The 22,102-nt window shown below is 41.9% G+C and overlaps 1 protein-coding gene across 6 annotated transcripts in view; it reads left to right on the forward strand.

Moving 5' to 3' along the window:
* The window catches only part of APC (APC regulator of Wnt signaling pathway), an 85,322-nt gene that overhangs the window by 29,272 nt on the left and 33,948 nt on the right, over positions 1–22,102 (forward strand). For 3 of the 6 annotated variants that reach the window (XM_087715806.1, XM_087715808.1, XM_087715807.1), the window contains exons 3-8: positions 8,553–8,705; positions 13,892–13,976; positions 16,966–17,167; positions 18,554–18,662; positions 18,980–19,093; positions 21,170–21,253. In XM_087715806.1, coding sequence (XP_087571932.1) covers positions 8,571–8,705; positions 13,892–13,976; positions 16,966–17,167; positions 18,554–18,662; positions 18,980–19,093; positions 21,170–21,253 — 729 coding nt within the window. In that variant the 5' untranslated portion in view covers positions 8,553–8,570. Of the gene's footprint in view, positions 1–8,552; positions 8,706–13,891; positions 13,977–16,965; positions 17,168–18,553; positions 18,663–18,979; positions 19,094–21,169; positions 21,254–22,102 lie in introns of those variants that run through there. The other 3 variants (XM_087715809.1, XM_087715810.1, XM_087715811.1) reach the window with 3 other exon arrangements.

Raw genomic sequence — 22,102 nt, forward strand, 5'->3', positions numbered from 1 at the left:
TCGCTGCAGCGGCCGGGGGCCATAGTTTCTTTCTGTATGCAAATTAGGGCTAACTGGCACAAGGGGTGTTACTGGACCGCTGGTGGCACTCTGACGTCACCAGCGGCCCACCGCCCCCCTGTGTCCAGCGCCGCCCTTCTCATTCCTTTTCAGCGCTTCAGCGCTGGCCGATTCCTGAAAAAAACCTAAGAGCGCCTGCGCAGCTATGTAGGGCTAGCGTAGACAGCGCTAGTAGCGTAGCCTTGCACTTTATATTTATGTAATTGTATTTTATTTTGTAAGGCATGTTTAAATACAATAAAATAAAAGTTGTTTAATCAAAACAATCTGATATATAAACAATCAATGTGTCGTTGCGAACAACGCCCCCCACCCCTGCGCGCGCTCAGCGGGCCACGGTAAAATTATCAAAGGCTGACTGGTCCGCGGCGATAAAAAGGTTGGGGACCACTGTTCTAGTCAATACAGGATCCACTAAACAGCTCCCACAGATGTCCATTCAGCCTCTGTTTGAAGATTTTCATCAAGGAATAACTTACCATTTCATATGGTAGCCTGTTCCACTTGATATTTAACCTGAACTTTCTCAAATTGTCATTGTCATTTATGAAGTATGGTGCTCAGAGCTGGAGACAGTACTCCACAAGTGAGGCCTGGTCACAGTCATACTTACCTTTCATGATCTGGACTCTGTGCTTCTGTGGATACACCCCAAGATAGTAGTTGCATTACACTGCTAACTCATGTTTGACTTCTGGTCATTTAAGCCATGTCTATTATCCGTCCTATAATTGTGCCATATAACTTTCCTATGCATGCAGAATTTAACTTATCAGTTAAATTGTTTCAGACTACTGCTCAAATCTGTATTTATTGTTTGGAGTCTCTCTTTTATGTAAACATTAGCCACCCTGCCCAGTTTTGTGTCTGCAAATCTTATAAATATCTCTTTTATGTTAAACATTAGCCAAAACATAAAACATAGAGGCCTGGGGCAATTTTTTCAATATTTCTTTTCAAGCAGAAGTTACTTAGAACCATTTATGAACACTCTTTGAATACAGTTATTTAATCAATTTTGAGTCTAACAGTAGTATCATCCAGGCCATGCTATACAATTTTATTAATAAGGAGGTATTCTGCCGAAAGGTAGAAATTAAATTTATAACTGTCAAAAATAAAGATTTCATTAGTTAGGCAAATTTCTTTATAACAAACCCATTCTCTTGTGCGCTGCTTGAAGAATCCAAGCATGGGCTAAATTCAATCTATTTGCCCAAGGACTGAGTTGAAATTCTTAACCACGCCTCCTCTCCTCATTGAGATCCAATTCAAAAACTCAGTCCAGCCCAGTTCGGACACATTTTAGGGAGCTCCTCAGTTCTTGTGCGAATAAAATGTGACATTTCATTAGTTAGCTTAGGACTTTTCTTATTTTTGTCTTTAACTGAGAGTTAGTGGCAGGAAAAATTGTTCGAGCCATTTAAAATCGCTGGTGAGGTTTGAGGACTTCGAGGCTCCTCATCACTGCGGAGTCTGCGATCGTCGGGGCATTTGTCCAGTGCCTGCTTGCGAACGTGGTGGAAGGTAGGAGGCTTCCTTTTCCCCCAGCTGTCTTCTCAACTGACTGCGGCTGCCGGACTCCTCGGCGGAGGCTCTGGTTTATGCCTGACAGCTCCCTGAACGACTGAGAAGCAAGGCGGCCATTTTAAAAGCATTTTCGTGTGCTTTTTACTCCTGGTCATTTGGAGTTGCTGCGGTTTTCCTCCCAGCCTGCAGATTGCCGCTAGGGAGTTACTGGCCTTCGTTCGGGGCTCCGGCAAGGCCTCCTCCCTCAAGAACATCAGTATTGCAGCCTAGGAGGGGTTTGGCTGCTTGGTCATACTTCTGTCCCACAGACATATCTGCAGAGCACACTGCAGCTTCCAGCTTGTGCCGGTGCCAACCTACTGCTTGCAGAGTCTCCCTGAAGGGCCGTGAGAGTCAGTCTTCAATCCGGCTGAAGAGCACCATGGCTGACGGACAAGAGGGCTCCAGAGGAACATCCAGCTCCCTTGCCAAAACGCAGTAGGCCAGACCCCACCTGTGGTGGAACAGGGCAGTAAGGGCACCAAGGTGAAGGGGATTCCTAATTCCAGAGGCAGCAAAGCCCTATCCAGGGCTGAGGCCCGCAGACATAAGGCCCTAGAAAAGACATTTGAAAGGGCCCAAAGGCTACCCCTATCCTCTGGGCAACCTTCCCATGATCCAAGTCCCTTACCCCAAGGGCAGAAGCCTCCCCCCCAGCCTTCTCCCCCAAGGGCCATATCCCCTTCATTGATGGATGAGTGATCCCAGGCTCCCTCTCCTGTAGCCTCTGGGTTATCTGGATTCTTCCTCAGTGCAAGAGGAGTTTTGCTCCTTTGAGTCTGTCATGGTTGAGGAGGATCCTGATCCCTCAGGATGCGCAGACAGGGGGAGGGCAAGTAGACCCCGGCCTGCTGAAGATCAGGGGCCAAATCTGTCCATTGAAATGCAGAGAGTTATAGAACAAGCAATTGAGAGGGGCATTGCTTCTGGAATTTCTAGAAAGAAGCAGGCTATTAAAAGTTCCACTGTCAAGTCTAGTCACAAACCTGGCCAGAATGGGCAGGCACAGGGACCTCCTCCTCTGGGCACTTCCATTGCCACGGAGGAATCTATATTAGAGGTGGACAACATTGGGGAACAGAAGCTCTCAGAAGAAGAGACCCCCCCTTCCAGATAAACCTGCCTTCACTGGTTTATTCAGGCCTTCCCTCTTTAAGGCAATCTTGCACAAGGCGAAGGCCTCTACTCAAGAAGGTACTCCTACTCAGGGTGCTCCAGCCCCTTCTGAGACCCAAGATCCCAAAGAGGGGTTATTCAAAGAAAACGTTCCTACGCAGGACTTAATTCCGGTGCCTGAGCTGTTTGTGAATGTGGTCCAGTGCCAGTGGGTGCAGCCAGGATCACTGACCAACACTAGTGGGGCTGACAAACACCTCTACTCAGTAGAGAATAATTTGGAGGATATTTTGAAGCTTCCACAGGTTGATGCTCCAGTGATATTCCTCACTTCCAATTCCGTCCTGCTGACTTACCTCCTTGACGGGCTCAAGGCGGAGGACAAAAAAGCCAAGAAAGCATGCCACAAGATCCACCAAGCAGCCGCCTGGTCTATTAAGGCTTCTACATCAACTTCGTTCTTTACTTGAGCCTCGCTGCTTTGGCTGAGGCAGTTGAGATCGAATCCCCCTCAGAGGGTTCCAGATGGAAGCATGACAACAAAATTATAGCAGCTGTTGAGTATTCGGCTGGTGCTTCCCTCAATGCTGCCAAGTTTGCCTCCTGGGCACTGGCTTCCAATGTGACTTCACGCCGCCTGTTGTGGCTTCGTCACTGGCAGGCGGACCTGAAGTTGAAGTGGAAACTTGCTTCCGCTCTCTTCAAAGGAGGGCAATTGTTTGATGAAACATTAGACAAATTCTTAATTGAGACCAAGGGTAAATGGAAGGTGCTTCTGTCTACTGCCAGGAAGGCTGATAGGAAGAATAATTCTTTTTTTTTTTTTTTGAAGCAATCCTTTCAGGGGAATGACTCCTCGGGTGCTGGTCCCTCCTATCAGAGATCTTACCCCCATGGCAGTGACCATAGCCAGGATAGGTCAACTTTCAAGAATAAGGGTCGACAGCAGCAGTCCTTCTGATGCCCCTTTCGTGGCGGTTCCAACAACCGCTCCTACCATAGGTCCAAGTGACCACCAACCGGATCCTCCCATAGGCAGCTGTCTCCAACTTTATGCCGCCCAATGGGAGTTGATCACAACGGACGCTTGGATTCTCAATATGATCAGGCAGGGCCTGACGTTGGAGTTCCTATCCCTCCCCCAGCAGACCTTCGTCCGCTGCCCAGTCCCCTCCTCCCTCCCCAAAAGACAACGCATGCAGGCGGAGATCTTTCATCTCCTCCAGATAAACACCATAGAACCATTTCCTGTAGACCAGAAAAAGAAGGGGTTCTACTCCATTCTTTTCCTTGTTTCCAAAAGCTCCAGGGGGTGGAGGGCCATTTTGGACCTCAAGAACCTAAATCGGCATCTGGCCTACAAGTGTTTCAAGATGCAATCCTTACAGACCATCCTAGGTTGCATCAGGCAAGGGGACAGGTTGACCTCCATCAACCTGAAGGTGGCGTACCTGCATATTCCGATACACAGGTCCCACAGGAAGCTTCTCAGGTTCCACTACGACGTCAAGCATTACCAGTACAGAGCTCTGCCAGTCACAAGATCCACCAAGCTTTAATCGGCACCGAGAACTTTTACGAAGATATTGGCGGTCATAGCGGCCCATCTGCACTCGAACCCAATACGTCTTCTTTGTTACCTACACGACATCTTGATTCAATCAGCATCCACCAACCAAGTGCTCAGAGACGTTCGAGTCACCATCTCACCTTACAAGAATCACAGGTTCTCGGTGAACCGAGAAAAGAGTCAGCTGATACCTGCGCTCCGCATCTTACATCTCGGAGCACTCATATACTCCGATCGTTGCCAAGTGTTCCTGTCACAGGCCCGCAGGCGCAACCTCATCATCCATGCACCGGAGGTGAGAGTTAACCAGTTTGCGTCCATCATGTCCCTATCACAATTTCTGGGACTCATGATTTGGTGCATAAACATCGTTCCCTGGGCACGTTTTCACACGAGGGAACTGCAATGGTTCCTCCTGTCCATCCAGCGGGCAAAAGCCAGCAACTCTCCCAGATGGGTCAGACTGTCTCCAAAGGTCAGACAGTCCCTCCGGTGGTGGAAATCCAGTACAGTGATTAGAGGTTGCCTTTTCCAGGAGCAAAACCGTCTGGTGGTCACAACAGACGCAAGCCTCCAGGGATGGGGAGCCCACTTCCAGGAACAATTGACACAAGGCAAGTGGTCACCAAACGAGGCTGCACACAACATAACTTGGTTAGAGTTAAGTGCAGCCAGGCTGGCCTTATACCACTTTCAAAGGGACACTGTGAGTTGCCATGTCTTGCTGCTCACAGACAATATAGCAACAAAGGTCCACATCACCTGCCAGAGAGGCACCAAGTCCAGGGCCCTGATGGCAGAAGCGGAGGCTCTGGGATGGTGGGCGGAATGCCATCTGGCCACCTTGCATGCAGACCACATCTCGGGATTGGACAATGTGAGAGAGGACTGGCTGAGCCGGACGACTATCGACAATGCAGAGTGGTGTCCTCATCTGGCAACCTTCCATCAACTGACTGTCAAGTTATGTCTACCAGTGGTCATTCTGTTCGTCAGTCCAGACAACTCGCAACTCCCGAGGGTCTTCTCGAGATATGCCAACCTCAAGCAGAGGAAACAGACATTCGGAGATGCCACTGGCCCAGGGGTCTTTTGTTCGCCTTCCCGCCGCTGCCTCTCATTCCACAGCTGGTTCGGAAAATCTTATCGGAGAAAGCAGAGATTCTCCTAATAGCACCTCACTGACCCAGGAGATCGTGGTACGCAAACCTTATCAGTCTCTCCATTCGCAGACCATGGAGGATACCACAGCAGCTGTTCTCCTTCAGCCAGCAGGCCATAATGCATCCGGATCCCAGTTGGCTCCAGCGGGCTGTCTGGCACTTGAGGGGGATCTCCTGAGGAAGGACAATCTTCCTGACAAGGCCATTTGTACCATCCAGGCATCCCGACATTACCTCCCAAAGACCCATGAAATCACACAGGGTTGGCCTCTGGGTTCCGTCTACCAGCCAATGCCATTTGGCTACTACCCGGGGGAGGGCCTTCTCTGTGGCAGCGCCGGCCCTTTGGAACGAACTCCCCGCAGAGATTCAGACCCTCACCTCTCTCCAGGCCTTCTGAAAAGCCGTTAAAACCTGGCTGTGTCGGCAGGCCTGGGGTTGATGAGTTCCCTTCCCCTCTCGATTGTGTGTTTGTTGGTTATTTTAAATGTTTGTATTTGTAGTTTTTGTGTTTCCCTTCCTCTCTTGGGTTTGTGAGCCGCCCTGAGTCCCGCTGGGAATAGGGCGGCATATAAATAAAACGAAACCTAAACCTAAACCGACGTCTGCTACAACTTGGATCTATGACGCCACTTGGGCGGCTTTCACTTCCTGGTGTAAGACACTAGACATGGTGCCCACTTCTGCATCCATCTCACAGCTGCTGGACTTCTTGCAGGTGGGGTTGATAAAGGCCTATCCCCCAACACCCTCCGCCGACAAGTGGCAGCACTGTCTACCATTCTAGCTAGACATTAAACTGTTTCCTTGGGGCAGCACCCTCAGCTGAGAAGTTTCCTCAAGGGGGCATCCAATCTATGCCCTCCCACGGTCCACAGGTTCCCCACCTGGGACCTCCCACTTGTTCTGAGGGCCCTGACCAAGACACCATTTGAGCCTATACATTCCATCAGTCTTCGTCATCTGACTCTGAAGATGGCCTTTCTTATAGCAATTACTTCAGCTAGGAGGGTATCAGAGTTGGCTGCCCTTTCCATCCGTGAAGACTTCTGCGTTTTTCATGCCGACCGGGTCGCCCTCTGGCTAGATCCGGCTTTTATGCCAAAAGCTAACTCTGTTCCATAGATCTCAGAAAGTGCTACTTCCTAACATCTGCCCTCAGCATCCCAAGGAACAAGCTTGGCATAAGCTGGACGTTCAGAGAATGGTTCGCTGCTACAGAGGAATTCTGCCATTCTGAATCCCTTCTCATCTCTTTTCAACCAGGTTCCCTGGGATGCAAGGTCCACCATCGGTCGATGGTTGAGGGCTTGTATTAAACTGGCTTACCAGCACCAGGGCAAGACAGTACCACCTAGACTCACAGCTCATTCCACACGGAGTGCCGCCACCACAGCCGCGTGGGCAACACAAGCTCCTGTGGAAGAGATCTGCAGAGTGACTATCTGGTCGTCTCCGACTCTGTTCATTAAGCACTACCGCATTGACTCCTATGCTGCAGCAGAGGCGTTTTTTGGGAGGAGAGTGTTGCAGAGGGTTATTGCGACTCCGCGCACCCTGGACAATCATGTTGCCCTCCCTGGGACTTCATAGCTTGGGTATGTCCCATGCTTGGACTCTCCAAGCAGCACACAGGAGAATGACTGTTGGCTTAAATGAACGGTCGTTCTCTGGGCGCTGTGGGAGAGTCCAACCCCGCCCTGGGATCTCTTTTCATTCCTTATCTATCAAGCGTCTCAGGCTGCTCGGCGTATGTGATTGTGGAGACATCCGGAGGACACATCAGGAACAAGTCCATCATATACTATGCCTTCATTTTTGAACTGAACCTCAATGAGGAAAGGAGGTGTGGTTAAGAATTTCAACTCAGTCCTTGGGCAAATAAACTGAATTTAGCCCATGCTTGGACTCCCCGCAGCGCCCAGGCAATGACCGTTCAGGTAAGCCAACGGTCATTCTAACTGCAGCTAGTTGTAGCACATCTATCAAACTGTTTATAAACATACTGCTTGGTCATCTTTTAAATTAAAAAATCTTGTCCAGCATAAATATCAAGCTGACTTGTAGTTTCCTGTGTCTTTTTTCTTCCCTTTTGTGAAGATTGGGATTACATTTGCCCTCCTCCAGATTTCTGTGACCTCATCAGTACCCCAGAAGTTCTCAAATATTACTAAAAATGTTCCTATGATTGCTTCTTTTAGTTTCTTCTGTATCATGAGGGTATAGAGGTTAAGACCTTGCTATCTGAACATTTGTTCAGCAACTGTTCAAACTTACAACAGTGCTGAATGAGTGCTAGTTACAACCAGTTCTCAGAGTTCCAGCCCCTGCAGCATTACTACAGTCATGTAAACAGTCACAATTTATAATGTTCCCTGCTGGCTTCCCATAAGCAAAGTCAATGGGGAAACCAGAGAGAAGTTGGAAGTAAACATCACATGAAGTCCTCACAATGACAGACACAATCCCTGCTTAATAAAGGCAACTGAGACTGCTGAAACTGCCATCACGAAACAATGTAGACACATAACATTGTACTTTAAAGCTGCATTACTTAGCAATGGCAATTCCTATTCCAATTGCTGTCAGAAACCAAGGGCTACTGCTAATACATCTGGTCTGAAGTCTTGAATTTCTTTAAATTAGCTAGTTCTGTCTCTTGCCTGTCCTAAATTGCAGCTTCTTTGTTCTCTCAGTGGCAGAATGACCAACTAGAGCTCTATTTGTGTTCTGAAAAAAGACATGCATAAAATAGGAGTTCAGCAATTTTGTCTTCTGGTCATCACCCCTTATCAGTTCATACTATTTTCTCACACTGAACCTACATCCTCTCTGACTTTACTTTTACTTTTAAGGTAGTCTTTTTTATTTTTGATATCTCTTGCAAACTCAGCTGTGAACTTTAATATTTCACTTTCATCCCTTTTTGCACAGTGAGAAATTGAGTCTGGCTTACGATATATGAAAAATGCAATGATAGATTATTTAGATGGGAAGTAATGTCCTTTAAAAAAAAATCATGATATATTTCTTGGACCAAAGGAAATCAAATGTTTATTCTCTATTTTTTTCAGGTCCTGGGGTAGCCCAGAATGGCTGCAGTGTCATATGATCAGTTGTTAAAACAAGTAGAGGTGTTAAAAATGGAGAACTCAAATCTTCGACAAGAACTGGAAGATAATTCAAATCATCTTACAAAACTTGAAACTGAAGCATCTAATATGAAGGTATGGAAATAATTTTACTTTAAAAGCATTTTGGGATTGGGGTTTGGATTGCAAGGCTCTATGATTTTCCCCATAATGCAATGGATATTGAGCTTTGCTCTTTTAGATAATAGATTTTCCCTTTTAAAACACTGTTGTATCAGACCGTGAGAGTGAGTGTGTGTGTGTGTGTGTGTGTATGTGTGTTCATATTCCCACAACTTTTAATACCCATATAATACAATTTCTTAAAATAATTGGCAATTGTACCATATTAATGGTGAGAGCTGTTTGCTCATGTGCTTTGTATCTTTAGGTTGAGATCAATTCCTTGTAAAATCTATATCTTAGGAAAACATGTTCTAAGGTTTCAATTTCATCAGAGACATCAAGGGCATCTTCTGTGTGTAAAAGTTGTCTGATTATATCTTCAGTGAATTATTGCACTGACAAAGGCATTGAAGTGTGTTCCAGGGAAGACCCAGAATTATTTGGAATTGAGTAACTTGTGTATAGGTACTGTTCGGGTTGCAGCTTCTATGTTTTAAAATTTATATCTAATTTCCCTTTGAGGACTATATTTTTAGCATTGTATATCAGTCGCAGCATTCGGCAGGAGTGAAGCAGCCTTAGCGGGCTCCTGAATTCCTCGTTGTAAATTATTCCAGACATTATTTTAAGCCCCAGTTTGGTAGGACTGTATGAAGCCTCATTGACTTTTTAAAAAAAACTTTTCAAACCTTGAAGCTCAAAACTTTAAATTTATCATTTAATAATGAAGGGATTCTAGGGAATAGTGTAGAAGTCGAAGATTAAATTTCTTTGCAATATGACATTTTTGTAAGAACAAGTAATCCCCAACAGTTCACTTTGTGACCTTTTGAAGTTGCGACATAACCCTCCCCCCAAGTACTTACGACACAATCCCGCCTGTGGAGACTCACTTAACTTTTGAGGATCTAGCGAGCCATCTCTTCTCCGGCCTCTCTATTTCTGCTCAGCTTTTCTCACTTACTGAGGCTGCCTTCTACTTCTGGAATGGCAGGCAGCCTCGATGAGTCTCCTCCAAAGGTTTCCAGGCTCGGCATGGTAAAGCGTTTGCACGCCGAATGGAAGGCTTTGGGGCAGCAAATTCGGCTTCTGCTGTAAGCCTCTGGGTGTCTTGATCTCATTGGACTTCAGGCACCCATTCTCTGCAAAAGCAGATGGGTGCCTGAAATCACATGAGATCATGGCCCCCAAAACCTTTCACTCCAGAAGTGGCAGACAGTCTCAGTGAGTCAATAAAGCCGAGCACCGCACGCTCATCCTGCTCTCCCTCTGCTCTCACTGCTCGCTGGTAGCGAGCAAAGAAACAGAGAGGCTGGAGAGGAGACAGCTCACTAAATACTCGAAAGGTAAGTGAGTCTCCACAGGCCTCTTGTGAAAATCTGGTGTGGTAGAATGGGGGAGAGGAAGCAATTGCATGAGGTATCTGTCAGCAGAGGCCTTGGGTAGTCTGAAGCAGGTAGCCTGTTCCATCATTTTATATACTTGTGGTTTGCTCTGTCAATATTGGTGGAGTGATCTTGGCAATTACTTGGATTGCTGTTTATTGTTAGCTGAACAATAATAGTCCAAGAAACCACCAAGGCCACTTCCACCAATACTGACAGGGCAAACTACTAGTATATAAAATGAAAGCAAATCCCACTTCCTGCTAGCACTGATGATGTTACCTAGTTTGCTAATAAAACGCCTGCAAGAAAACAGCCAAGGTCAGAGAGCACCAAGAGCCTTAATTTTTATGAAGGCATGTCTGCTTTTTCTGCTGGTTTTTAAAATCATATTCCTGGAACAGTAAGTTATGGATAGTCTTGCTAATTTACACTAGGGTAAATTAAATGCAACTACTTAGCATGGAGTGTTTTTTTATTCATGCAGTACTATGTATAAAAGTGTATTTATGCCCTACTTAAATATGCATAAACAGATTAGAAAACTTTGAAGTGAGTGGAATGAATGTATTGCCTATTATATAGAACAATACCCCCAGACACATGCAATAATTTGAAGCAACTTTAACATCACCTGGTAGCTAATGATGTTGACCTATCAATATCAGTACCCTAGTACCCAAATGTCACCACCCCCTTCACTCATATCAAGGGTTCCTCTGGATTCCATGTGGTTGGGTGAGCTACAAACAAGACCTCTATAGTTTAAATGAAGACCTCCCTGGCCAATTTATATTCTGGTCAGGCTCCAAACTCTCAGAAATTGATTAAGTCATAGTATCTCACAGTCTGTCTTTCAGCATTAACCATTTGAAATACTACCGAGAACAGAGAATGACAACATATTTCTTTAGTTATTTTATGTAGGTATGCCCCTGCCAAATTCTCCCCGAACTTCCCTCCTTAGTTGCTGTTAGTGCTGGGAAGCCGATGCTTAAATGGATTAGGTACTCAAGTTAGGAAGTTATCAACAGGGCTTTAAAAAACGCAAGAGTCTAAGGGAAGTTGTCTGTCTGTATGCCTTCTCATATAGTTGCACAATGCACTAAGAAAGTTCCATGGCAAAAATATTTCTGGGCACTGAGGATTTTCTCTCTCTTGGTATTCAGAAGCCACTGAGTTGGAGGTACTGACTTTGTAAAGTTACACTTCAATTCTACCTTTTAATATCTTTTACAATAGACAAATATTGCTTTGTTTTTCTATTGGATGCTGAACTGTAGTAAGTTTTCAAATATAAGGCACCATAATGCAAAAATATAATAGAAAGCATTTTGATTAAACTCATGGGCTGGCCTGCTTTTTGGCTCACTGTAGTAATATTTTGTCACGCATACTGCATGATGACATTAGCTGAATATAACTATAATTTCCAAGAGACCTCAGTGATTGCATTCACAGTGATGTGAAAGGCAAATAACTGCTCATAATGAAGTTATATTCTGCATACAGAAAAGTGTAAAGAAACTCTTGACTGATGCACTTCATATAAAGATTGTAGTGAACTTTCAAACTTTCTCACCTTCAAACTTGCCCTCATTTTCAGACTAAGAGGATGAATCTTTAGCAGAACAATTTATTGCCCTATCTACATAGAAATCTGAGTTTATCAAAAGTGTTAAGGGCTGTTTAATAGTCCTGACAACTCTTCCAGAAAATATAGAATGATCTGGGTGCATATACGGAGTGAGCAACCACTGGGTTCAGGACTTAATGCATCCTTTGTGCCTTTATGGTTAATCATCCCTTCCTGTTTCCGTTGCTGAAATTAAGATAGGAAGCACATATAAATCAAATTATAAGGCCCTAAATTAGGCACAACAAGCATAGAAAAGAGACATCCAAAACTTAGTCTAGAAAATCCCAGACCCACTTAATTTCATGATATAACTGTCAAATCTTACTGTTCCAATAAAACTAGACCTTGCCCTTCCCCAATTTTTCTAAGTATCCTCCTCCAATTGACAATAGATTGCCTAACTTTGGTTTTGGTTGTCACAGACACACCATTTGTATCCATATGGATGGCGAGGTGATGGGGAGGAGGAATTCAGCCAGCGGAAGTGACAGAAACTACTCAGAGTCAATTTTTCTGCCCTTCTCTTTATCAGGGGCATCTGTCATTCTTGATTTTGCCTGCCATTCCTTGCTTCCTTAGAGTTTCAAGTACTCATTTAACATAACCCTTCTAATTTTAAAAACACAGAAATAAGGACTGAGCAATCGATATAAGGACCTATTATAACTACACTATAATCTCCATCTCACCTTTCTTTATTCTGAAGTTGAAAAGAAGGCAGAAGGTGGTTTGGTAACTGAAAGACAAACATATCCCACATTTCTTAGTCATGTAGTATTGAACCATAAGCTTTGCTCTGTAACAAGAAAAAATTAGGGTTTTTTAAAATCACTGCTTAGTTCTGTGGTGATTTTCTGAATTTTTATTTCTGGTCTGCAAGAGTTAACAGGATATACTCTTGTCTTACTTGAACCATTTATTAAGCAATTTCACCCCAAATTTCCAGATTTGAAATATTGGCAGCAAAACGCTGTTTCAATAGAAGATAATACTGGGTATCCACATGAGATAAATATTAATAGCCAAGCAAACTTTATATAAAAATTATTGCATGGATGTAATTAATTTTTTGAAATGATCCCATTGTTTCCCTACTTAAATGACCAGGTGTTCAGCATCAGGAATGAGACATCAGATTTGAAATATGTGCTTTGGACTTTAAATCTGCTAATCATATGCATAACCGGAAGAGAACACAGTGCTTATATAAAGAAATTAAAATGTATGTCAATACGCAGTATATTATCACAGCTTACTTTTACTTACTAATAGTGCATCATTTAGGGATGTGTGTAGGGCTGCCTCTTCATAAAGGTGCCAAAATAGCTTTTGATCACAAAGCAGCTGTGCTTTTTTGAAACATCTTTTCTGAAATCAAGGTACCCATAGGAATTGAATGGTCTGTGATACATGGACTGTTGATTGATAGCTGCATCTTATGTGGACAAAACAGAATGAAGAATTTTATGAATTCATATTTTTAAATATTTTTAAAAGCACCAAAAAAGGTTATGCTCAGTGCCTTCAACATCCTACAACATAATCAAAATGTTAACTAAAAGCAAAGTTTGGTGAGGGGAGTCGAATAGCTGGCCATCTTGAAGTCCTGTTATCATATGTTAACATAGACTTGAAGGAGACATGTGTTCATGTCATAAATTAAAACATCAAGTTAAAATCCAAATCTAATTCCAAATCTAAGCGCTCCCATTACTGTCTGCTTTTTCTATTATATTTTAATTAGCAATTGAGTACAATGATTTTAATTTTAACACATCAATAGAATTTCATAATATTTTTTATTGAAATGCACACAAATTCATCTGTTTTCATTCTAAAAGCATAATGCTTATTCTAATGTACACACTACAAGTTGTAAAAGTATTAAGATATCATATATACATTTCTTGAAAAAAATATCAATCTGTTCTTAAAAATAAATAATAGCTATTGGGAATTAAAGATGTGCAGCATTTTCAATTATCTAATTCCGCATTCTAAATAAAATAATTCTGTACATGCTCTTACCTAATTCAAAAGATGTATTTGAAAGTGGGTACACTACAAAATAGTAACCTTTATATTTCATTCTTGCTTAATTTTTTAAAATAATACCATTCCTTATATTCCAGGAGGTATTGAAGCAATTGCAAGGAAGTATTGAAGATGAAGCAATGGCTTCATCTGGTCAGATTGATTTGCTGGAACGTCTTAAAGGTAAATGGAAGAAGGCTACACCAGTTAGCAAAGCAAATATTTTCCATGAATTCTTTCTGCCAGGGTGAACATTGTGAGCCAGAGATATATTCCCCCCCCCCAAAAAAAAGTTTCTCAAATTATCACTCAAATATGAAAACACTGCCAATTTCACTTTCATACTTACAAAGTTTATGTGTTTAGACATAGTAATATTTAATACTGAATAGATTCCCATTCTTGCAACTTGAAAACATTTTTCACAATCTTTTGTGAGATTCCTAATAAAATACTATTTAGTAGAAGGGAAAAGAGCTGAATAATTCTAATTCTAATTGACACTAATTTTAATTTAGTAGGAAAATATTATGTCTTTAGGAAGTATTGCCATATTTCCCAAAAATAAGACCCAGTCTTATTTTCTTTGGGGCTTGAAAATAAGCACGCAGGTTTATTTTCAGGGAGGTCTCTTTTTTTTTAAGGACAGGAGGCAGTGAGTGCAGGGGGGGCGAAGGGAGTGGGAGCACAGCTACTGCGGGCCCTGCCCTCTCCGTCCCACTGTCTGCTTGCCTGCAGCTGCAATGGGCCAAGCTCTTGGCAACCCCTGGCCGGCATCCACCCTTCCTGTTGGCCCAGGTGCTGCTGGGATACTTTTCAGCTGTGGCAGGTGCCGTGCTGGCTACCAAATGGCTGCCCATGCTGCTGCTAGCCTCACAGGGACTCTTCACTCTCCTGGCAGGGCAGGGGAGGCCAGGGCATGCTGAGATCTTGGCCTCAATTGAGGTCGAGGGCAAGCAGACAGTGGGATGGAGAGACCAGGGCTGGTGGTAGCTGCCCAAACACTTTTCACCCAGAGGGAAATAAAGCTTTGTCTGCTTGCAAAGGGGATGCTTTGAAACAGAACGATTAGCTCCGTTTCAAAGCATCCCCTTTGCAAGCAGACAAAGCTTCATCTCCCTCTGGGTGAAAAGTGCACAGCAGAGCCAGGCAAAGGCAATCCCAACACACTGCTCACTCTGTCCCACCATCTCTTGGCTTGCCTATGGCTGTGCTGAGCAAACATCTGCATGGGGCATCAGTATCACCTGCCTACCCCATTCCTCTGCCTCTACCTGCTATCATGAGCCTCCTCTGAGTCAGGCAGCCACACAGCACGTCTGGATCACCTGTCTTCTCTCCCCGCCTCTGCCACCAGGCTCAGACTTATTGGTATTTGCACTGTGCCAAGGGCCAGCAGGCTTTGGCTGCTGCCTGACATCAATGGGGGCCCCCTCAATTGCTGCCACTTGTGCTGGCCATGCCCTTTCCCCTGGGCTTATTTTCGGGGTAGGACTTATATTAAGCCTACCCCCAAAAAATCAGGTTAGGGTTTGTTTTCAGGGTGGGTCTTATTTTCAGGTATAAGATTTATTGCCTACTTTTATCTTTATATTTGGAGGAAAAATTCACCAAACTACTAACAAACTGGAACAAATAGATAAATTGATATATTTTGATAGAATATTTACTAAAGACGGAGAAATGGTTGGAGAAATTTTAAGAGATAAAAATACTAGTAAAAAAGGTAGTGGTAATATTATCTTTACAGTGTTCTTATGTGATTTCTGTTTCAATAATCTGTCAAAGCTTATAAAAAAGAATAAAAAGAATTGCAAAGAAGGGTAGTGGTAGTGTGAAGAAAGGTGTCTGTGTGGGGAATGAATTCTTGTTAAGAATATTTGCAATACAAATGGGTACCTAGAAAGAAATAATAAAAGAATAAAAAAGAGGGGCAAGAATGGTGCTGAATGAAAAAATGTGTGTTCAAATTACAGAATGGTTGAGAGAAAGATGAATATTGAAGTGTTTAAAGAAAAAAAGCAGTGTATAACTTCGCCAGTGCCTGGAAATGGTAGGATTGTTTTCAAAGACAGGAAGGCATAGAAAGATAATGCTGGGGCAAACTAGATTTAGCAGTATTCCTTTTATTTTCTCTTACTGCATTCCTTGAGGGTTTGTTGTTGTTTATTTCTTACAGGTAATCCTCAAAGTATGACCGGTTGCTTAGCGACTGTTAATAGCAGATCCCCAAAAACTACTTTACAAATCAGTCCCAAAGTTATAGATGCCAGCCCTCCCCCATAGTTGTTCACCCTTACAGCCAACCTCATGCACACTGCAGTGTTCCCTTGCCTATCTCCCGCATCTTTGCAGACCTTGGGCCCCCACCCCCTTCTTATTTATCTTTCAAAGATCTGAAGAGCGGTTAAGAAAGGAGAACAGACCACTCCATTGATTTGTTGCTTGGTAAAATCCTTGTGGAGACTGCCATTTTCCGAGTAGTTGCATTGAATTGTGGCCACCCGGAAACTGGCGGGTGTTTCAGGATCATGTTGTGTAGTTCAACAATGGAATAGTTTTCCACAGCATTTTGCAGCTGCATTCTGCATTGAATTGTGGGCAGTAAAATAATGTTGCCATTTCATTGTGCCACACAGCCCAGCAGTGGAGTGGCCTGTCCTCCTTTTCTAACCCAAGCTCCAGAGATCATTGAAAGGTAAATGCTCATTGGTTCATGCGGGATGAGGAAGAGAGTGGGGCCCAGTGGATGGAAAGCAGGCCCAAGGCCTGTGGGGACCCCATTGAGCAAGTAGCAGAGCACAGGATGCCCCAGGGGTTGGTGGAGGCCTTGAGTGATCTTGGGCAGGGCCTATGCGCTTTCTAGGATCTCCTTCTGAGGTTCATGAGGCACCTCCGATTAATAACCCATGCATTTGTTTAACAATCACATTAGGAAAGCAGGAATGAGGGCTTGTGAGTGACAAGATCATGTGGGCTCTTAACCTAATGGCTGTCACAATTTCCTACCATAATGGGCATGCTCAATTATGTTTGTGAGTCAAGAACTACCTATATTCTTTTTCTGCCTTTTGAGTAACATTGCTTACCTGAACAGGGAATGGCATAATTTTAAAAAATCATATAAGACTTTTTTCTTGTTAACTCAATAGTTTTCTTTGTTTCTGCTCAGAACTGAATTTGGATAGCAATAACTTCCCTGGAGTGAAGCTAAGGCCAAAGATATCCATGCGTTCATACGGAAGCAGAGAAGGATCAGTTTCCAGTCGATCAGGTGAATGCAGCCCTGTTCCCATGGGATCATTTCCCAGAAGAGGTTTTATGAATGGAAGTAGAGAAAGCACTGGTTATCTAGAAGAACTAGAGAAAGAAAGGTAATTTTAAATTTCAGATATATGTTTTATATCAATCTGAAACTTTAAATTAGTTGTACCCCCCCTCCCTCCCTCCCTCCCTCCCTCCCTTCCTTCCTTCCTTCCTCCGGAATGGGTAGACCACACAAAAATATTTATATTTGTCTGGCATGTTGAAGAAATCTTATTTATAATTTTCCCAAGTTTGAAAATGTATGTTTCAAGTTATGTTAATGAAGCTTCTCGTATAAATAGAGTTCATCTAAGTTGGATGCTGTGAATTTGATGCGGAGCTAATTGTGCTTCTGTGCCAGTAATAGCAAATCTATGACAGTCCTTTGGTGTCTGAAAATTGAGGAAGCATTCTTACACAATTTTCTGAGGCTCCAGAAGCCTGCAAGATTAAGGCTTTGGGGTGATTTCCAGAGGTTCTGGAGAAAAGGAGAGGTTGGAAGAGAGGAAATCCAGAGGGCTTTTGTCCGGGGTGGGGTGGGGTGGGAAATGACACACCAGCAGAGTCAATGTAGGCATTTTCTGGATTTTTCACATGCTGAATAAGTATGAATATTATGTACTGTTGAAATTCTGAGCAGCTGTGAAACATCTTTTATCTTCCACTTGAAAGATAACAAGTTATTAAACTGTAGATCGGGGGTGTCAAACTCAAGGCCTGGGGTGCTTAGATCTGGCCCACAGGGCTGCCCTGGAAAGAGCAAAGGACCAGCCCACAGAGCCTCTGCCAGAGAAAAAGGAGCTTGGAAGACCACGTGTGGCCCTCCCGAACTCCATTTTCACTGGCAGAGGGTTGCCTGCAGCCATTGCAGCTGAAATGGAGTTCAAGAGCCCATTTTTGCTGACAGAGTGCTTGGGCCACCACAGGGCCCCTCAACACGAGTGACATCAAGCTGGCCACGGCCACCCTGGCCACACTCACCCCTGCCCCTCATGGTTAGACACAACCCTGATGCGGCCATCAATGAAATCGAGTTTGACACCCCTGCTGTAGATAAAAAGACAGTATGAAAATGTAAAATTTAAGGTAGCCTTTTCTAATTTTCAAATTTGTATTCCCTAACTACATATTTGATATTGTTAAGGTAACAAATCAGAATGTATCAATCCAAATAAATCTACAGCACTATCAAGAGAACCTCAAATCAAGGTAGTACAAGATGAGGCAAGATTCAGTTGAGAATGGGGTAAGGAAAAGTGATAGAATATTGGATCTGGATTGAAGTGAGGCTACATTTAAATCTGTATTCTGCACTATGAACCTCACTGGCTCATCTTAGAGAAGCTCATGGATGCTTATGAAAATGAAAAATGATTCACTTGTATAAGTATTACCTGCTATATATTAGCTAATGTAGAATAATAAATGATAAATACTTGTTTCTTCATCTCTAGGTCTCTTTTGCTTGCTGAGCTTGAAAAGGAAGAAAAAGAAAAAGACTGGTATTATGCTCAGCTTCAGAATTTGACTAAAAGGATAGATAGTCTTCCTCTTACTGAAAATGTAAGTGGTAATAGCTATACACACATAAAAGTATTATTTAAATCAAAATATACCAGTTGAAATATGTCATTGTTTCAGATTTTTTTAGCACAAGACTAAAGTCTACAGAAATATATTGGGAATACTTTTTTAAAAAAAAACTCTTCATATGTTTATAGATTTTTCTCAGTCTTTCTCTGTATCTGTGTGTCATATTGGAAAAATGACATTAATTAACTTTAACTTTTATAAACATTAGACTCACATTAAATTTCTTCAGTTTATCTTCAGATTAGCATTATTCTTAATTGGGATTATTGTATTTCCTATGTTTTTAGTTTTCATTGCAGACTGACATGAATAGAAGGCAATTGGAATATGAGGCAAGACAGATCAGAGCTGCCATGGAAGAACAACTTGGTACATGTCAGGACATGGAGAAGAGAGCACAGGTAATCTCTTCTCCACATCAATTCACTAACAATTTAGCAACAATTCAAAGATGTACCTGTTTTTTGTGTATTTAAAGCTGCTTGAGAAAGTGCCTTTGTTTTCAAATGATATGTTTAATAATTATGCAGTAAACCTAACAATTATCCTTAAAACAACTGAGAATAGAAACAGTGGTATTGAATATAATGTAACACAATATTGACATAGTATGAACTGACTGCACAGTTTCACTCAAAGAAAAGTAAAATACATTGCTTATTTTTCTTTATGCATCTGCTTCCAAAGTTTCACCATCTTTCTCTGCTTAGTGCTTTTGTCTGTCTGTTCCTTTCAATTCCTTTTCTCACTCTTCTTACCAAAGAGGGATAAACCAGGAGACATATGTACAGTAAGAGAGATCAAGGAGCCACTGGATTTCTTAGTTTACTTGCTTAATTTTTTTCATACGGAAGAATGACAGGATTGACCCAAAAATGAGTCTATGGAATCTATAGTCAGAGTGAACATGAGTCCTTCTCTTTTGGGGAAAGGTGAAGTCTCAAAAAGGATCCTGAATTTTATTATCCTGTATCTAAAAGGTGTGATAAGAGTTGAGGTCAGTTGTTTTTAACTAATGAAAAGGCATTATAGACTCAAATATAAAATAGTATAGATACTACACAATGTAGTATCAGAAATCTTTCAGCAATAAAAAATAAAGGAGGATATTATTAGACTCATCTGCCAAATGATTCTAAGCAGATTCCTATGCTCAGGGAAAAAAATGAATGACTTAATCTTAGACAATTTGAAACAGGTCATTTTAAGGATATTTTTGAATCACCAGTAGTTTGCTTCACATGGATTGTAAAAGAACATTGGACAATAAAAGGACTGCAGATGAACTTAAGATCTGAACTAATCTAATATGTAGTACATATTGTTATTATTTAGCTAACAAGAAAAACTCCAAGAAGACCTAATAAAGATTAAGGATGTTATGGCTGTTCTATAATCTAATATATCTTTATTTCGCAATATGCCCCTGTAGTCCTTCAGCAAATGGTTGTTTTTATCAAGAAATGAAGGGACAGATTTTCTGATCTTTACACACACACACACACACACACACACACACACACACACACACACCTCCAGCTAGGTGCTGAAACTGAACTCTTCATCTTTGTCCTCCAATCCTGATCCATTAATCATTTAATTTGCTAAATTTACTGCATACCTGGAAAGAAGGTGACAAAATCTGTACGTTACGTACCTTGATGAGTCACTGCCAAGCTGAAAAGTAGAGGAAAGGAAGCAAGGAAGCAAAGAAAAGCTTCCTGCACTTTGTTTGCCTTGAGGTGCTGGAGAAAAAGTTCATCTCTTAAAAAAAAAATCTAAAGCACAAATGTGGGCACCAAAGGACAGCAGAGGCTGAGTTTTCAAGGGAATCAGACAGGCAGCAAAAATCTTGGAAACTTTTGGAAAAAAAGGGGTCATTAAGCAAAGCTGTCTCACTTAACAGTTGTCATCACTTGCCTCCATAATGGGCAGGCTCCATTACAGATCAAGCACTGCTTGTTTATCTTCAACACATTTTCCTCATTCCTGTTTCTGCTAGAAGGACCTTATGGTAGAGAATGATTTATGTTATATCAATTAATTTTATGGACAGTTTTAATCAGCAGTTACAATTCAATGACATGTTATTTAATTCTTGTCATATTTCTGTCCTTTTTGGGGAAAAACATTTGTAGGATTAGTTTTAGCTGGTAATAAGAGACCTTAAGTTATATCGTAGGAAGAGAACATTTGAACATTGATCTAATTTTTAAAAGGTGTTTTCCTAATGGAGGTGTTTTTCCTCCTCTCTTGCCCTCCTGGTTGTCTGGAAGATTGTCTTAATTCAGAATTATCTTCCTTTCTATATATAGTAATATATTCACTTCAAAGCAAGATAGGTAGCAAACAAATTTAATTAATAAATATTCTGAGTCAAGCTTTACACCGTAGGAAACTTTTACATTGTCAGTTTCATATCTAATTTTTAAAGTGGAAATAATAAGTAATAGTTCTTAAACTTCATATTGTTTCAGGTGCGAGTAGCTAGAATTCAACAAATTGAGAAAGATATTCTGCGTATAAGACAGCTATTGCAATCCCAGGTTGCTGAGCCAGAGGTTAGTGTTAGTTTTTTTTGCTGTTTATTCAGACATCAATGGAATTAAAACAAATAATCAGAATTAACAGAATTTTGAGCATGTTCAATAGAAATAATTAGTAACCTATGCTGGTCTTTTAGCTCTGGCTAAACTGCAGCTGAGTCATATTGAATTATGATGGTGTCAAAATGCCTCATCTTGAGCTCAAAATAATCCAGTTTTGAATTTGAACTGATATTGTTTTGTCTATCTTAAAAATGTTCTAAGTGCAAAACTGCCCCATATCAGACTTTTTAAACATTTGTTTTGAGCTCAAAAGATAAACAATTGAAATCTGTTTTGGGTTTGAAATGTTTTGCATACCAGTATTATATTGTTTCAATCATACAAGATATTTATTTAAAATGTGTGTGTCCTATTTTTTCTTTAATATGTTATATAAAGTGCAACTAATAGCATGATCAATCACATAAAGCATCAATAGCATCAATATTAAAAAGTTGCCTCTGACTTAAAACAACATACAGACGTCCCAGTTGTAGTAATTAGGCCAGAATGCATATCTCATTCTGGATATTTTTAAAAATCACCAATATCAACACTTAGTTGATGACTAGTACAGCAGATATATGTAGCTTCCAGCTAATGCTCCATGCCCTGTATTAACAACAGTTTAAAATCCTGATTTTATTTTTAAGGCCATACATGGCTTGGCTCTGAATTATTCCTCAGGGTTGTGGATTTTCCGGTAGAACCTGCTAGTGAACTCCCACTGCGGAGAGTTATTTGTCGAGTAATAAATGTAATAAATAAATACTTACAATATATTACGGGCAGGAAGTACACAAGTTTATAATTGTTGAGATT

This window comes from Thamnophis sirtalis, unplaced genomic scaffold (assembly GCF_051295495.1).
Source record: "Thamnophis sirtalis isolate CommonGarterSnake01/CBP01778 unplaced genomic scaffold, rThaSir2_p1.2 scaffold_5, whole genome shotgun sequence".
Lineage (NCBI taxonomy): Eukaryota > Metazoa > Chordata > Lepidosauria > Squamata > Natricidae > Thamnophis > Thamnophis sirtalis.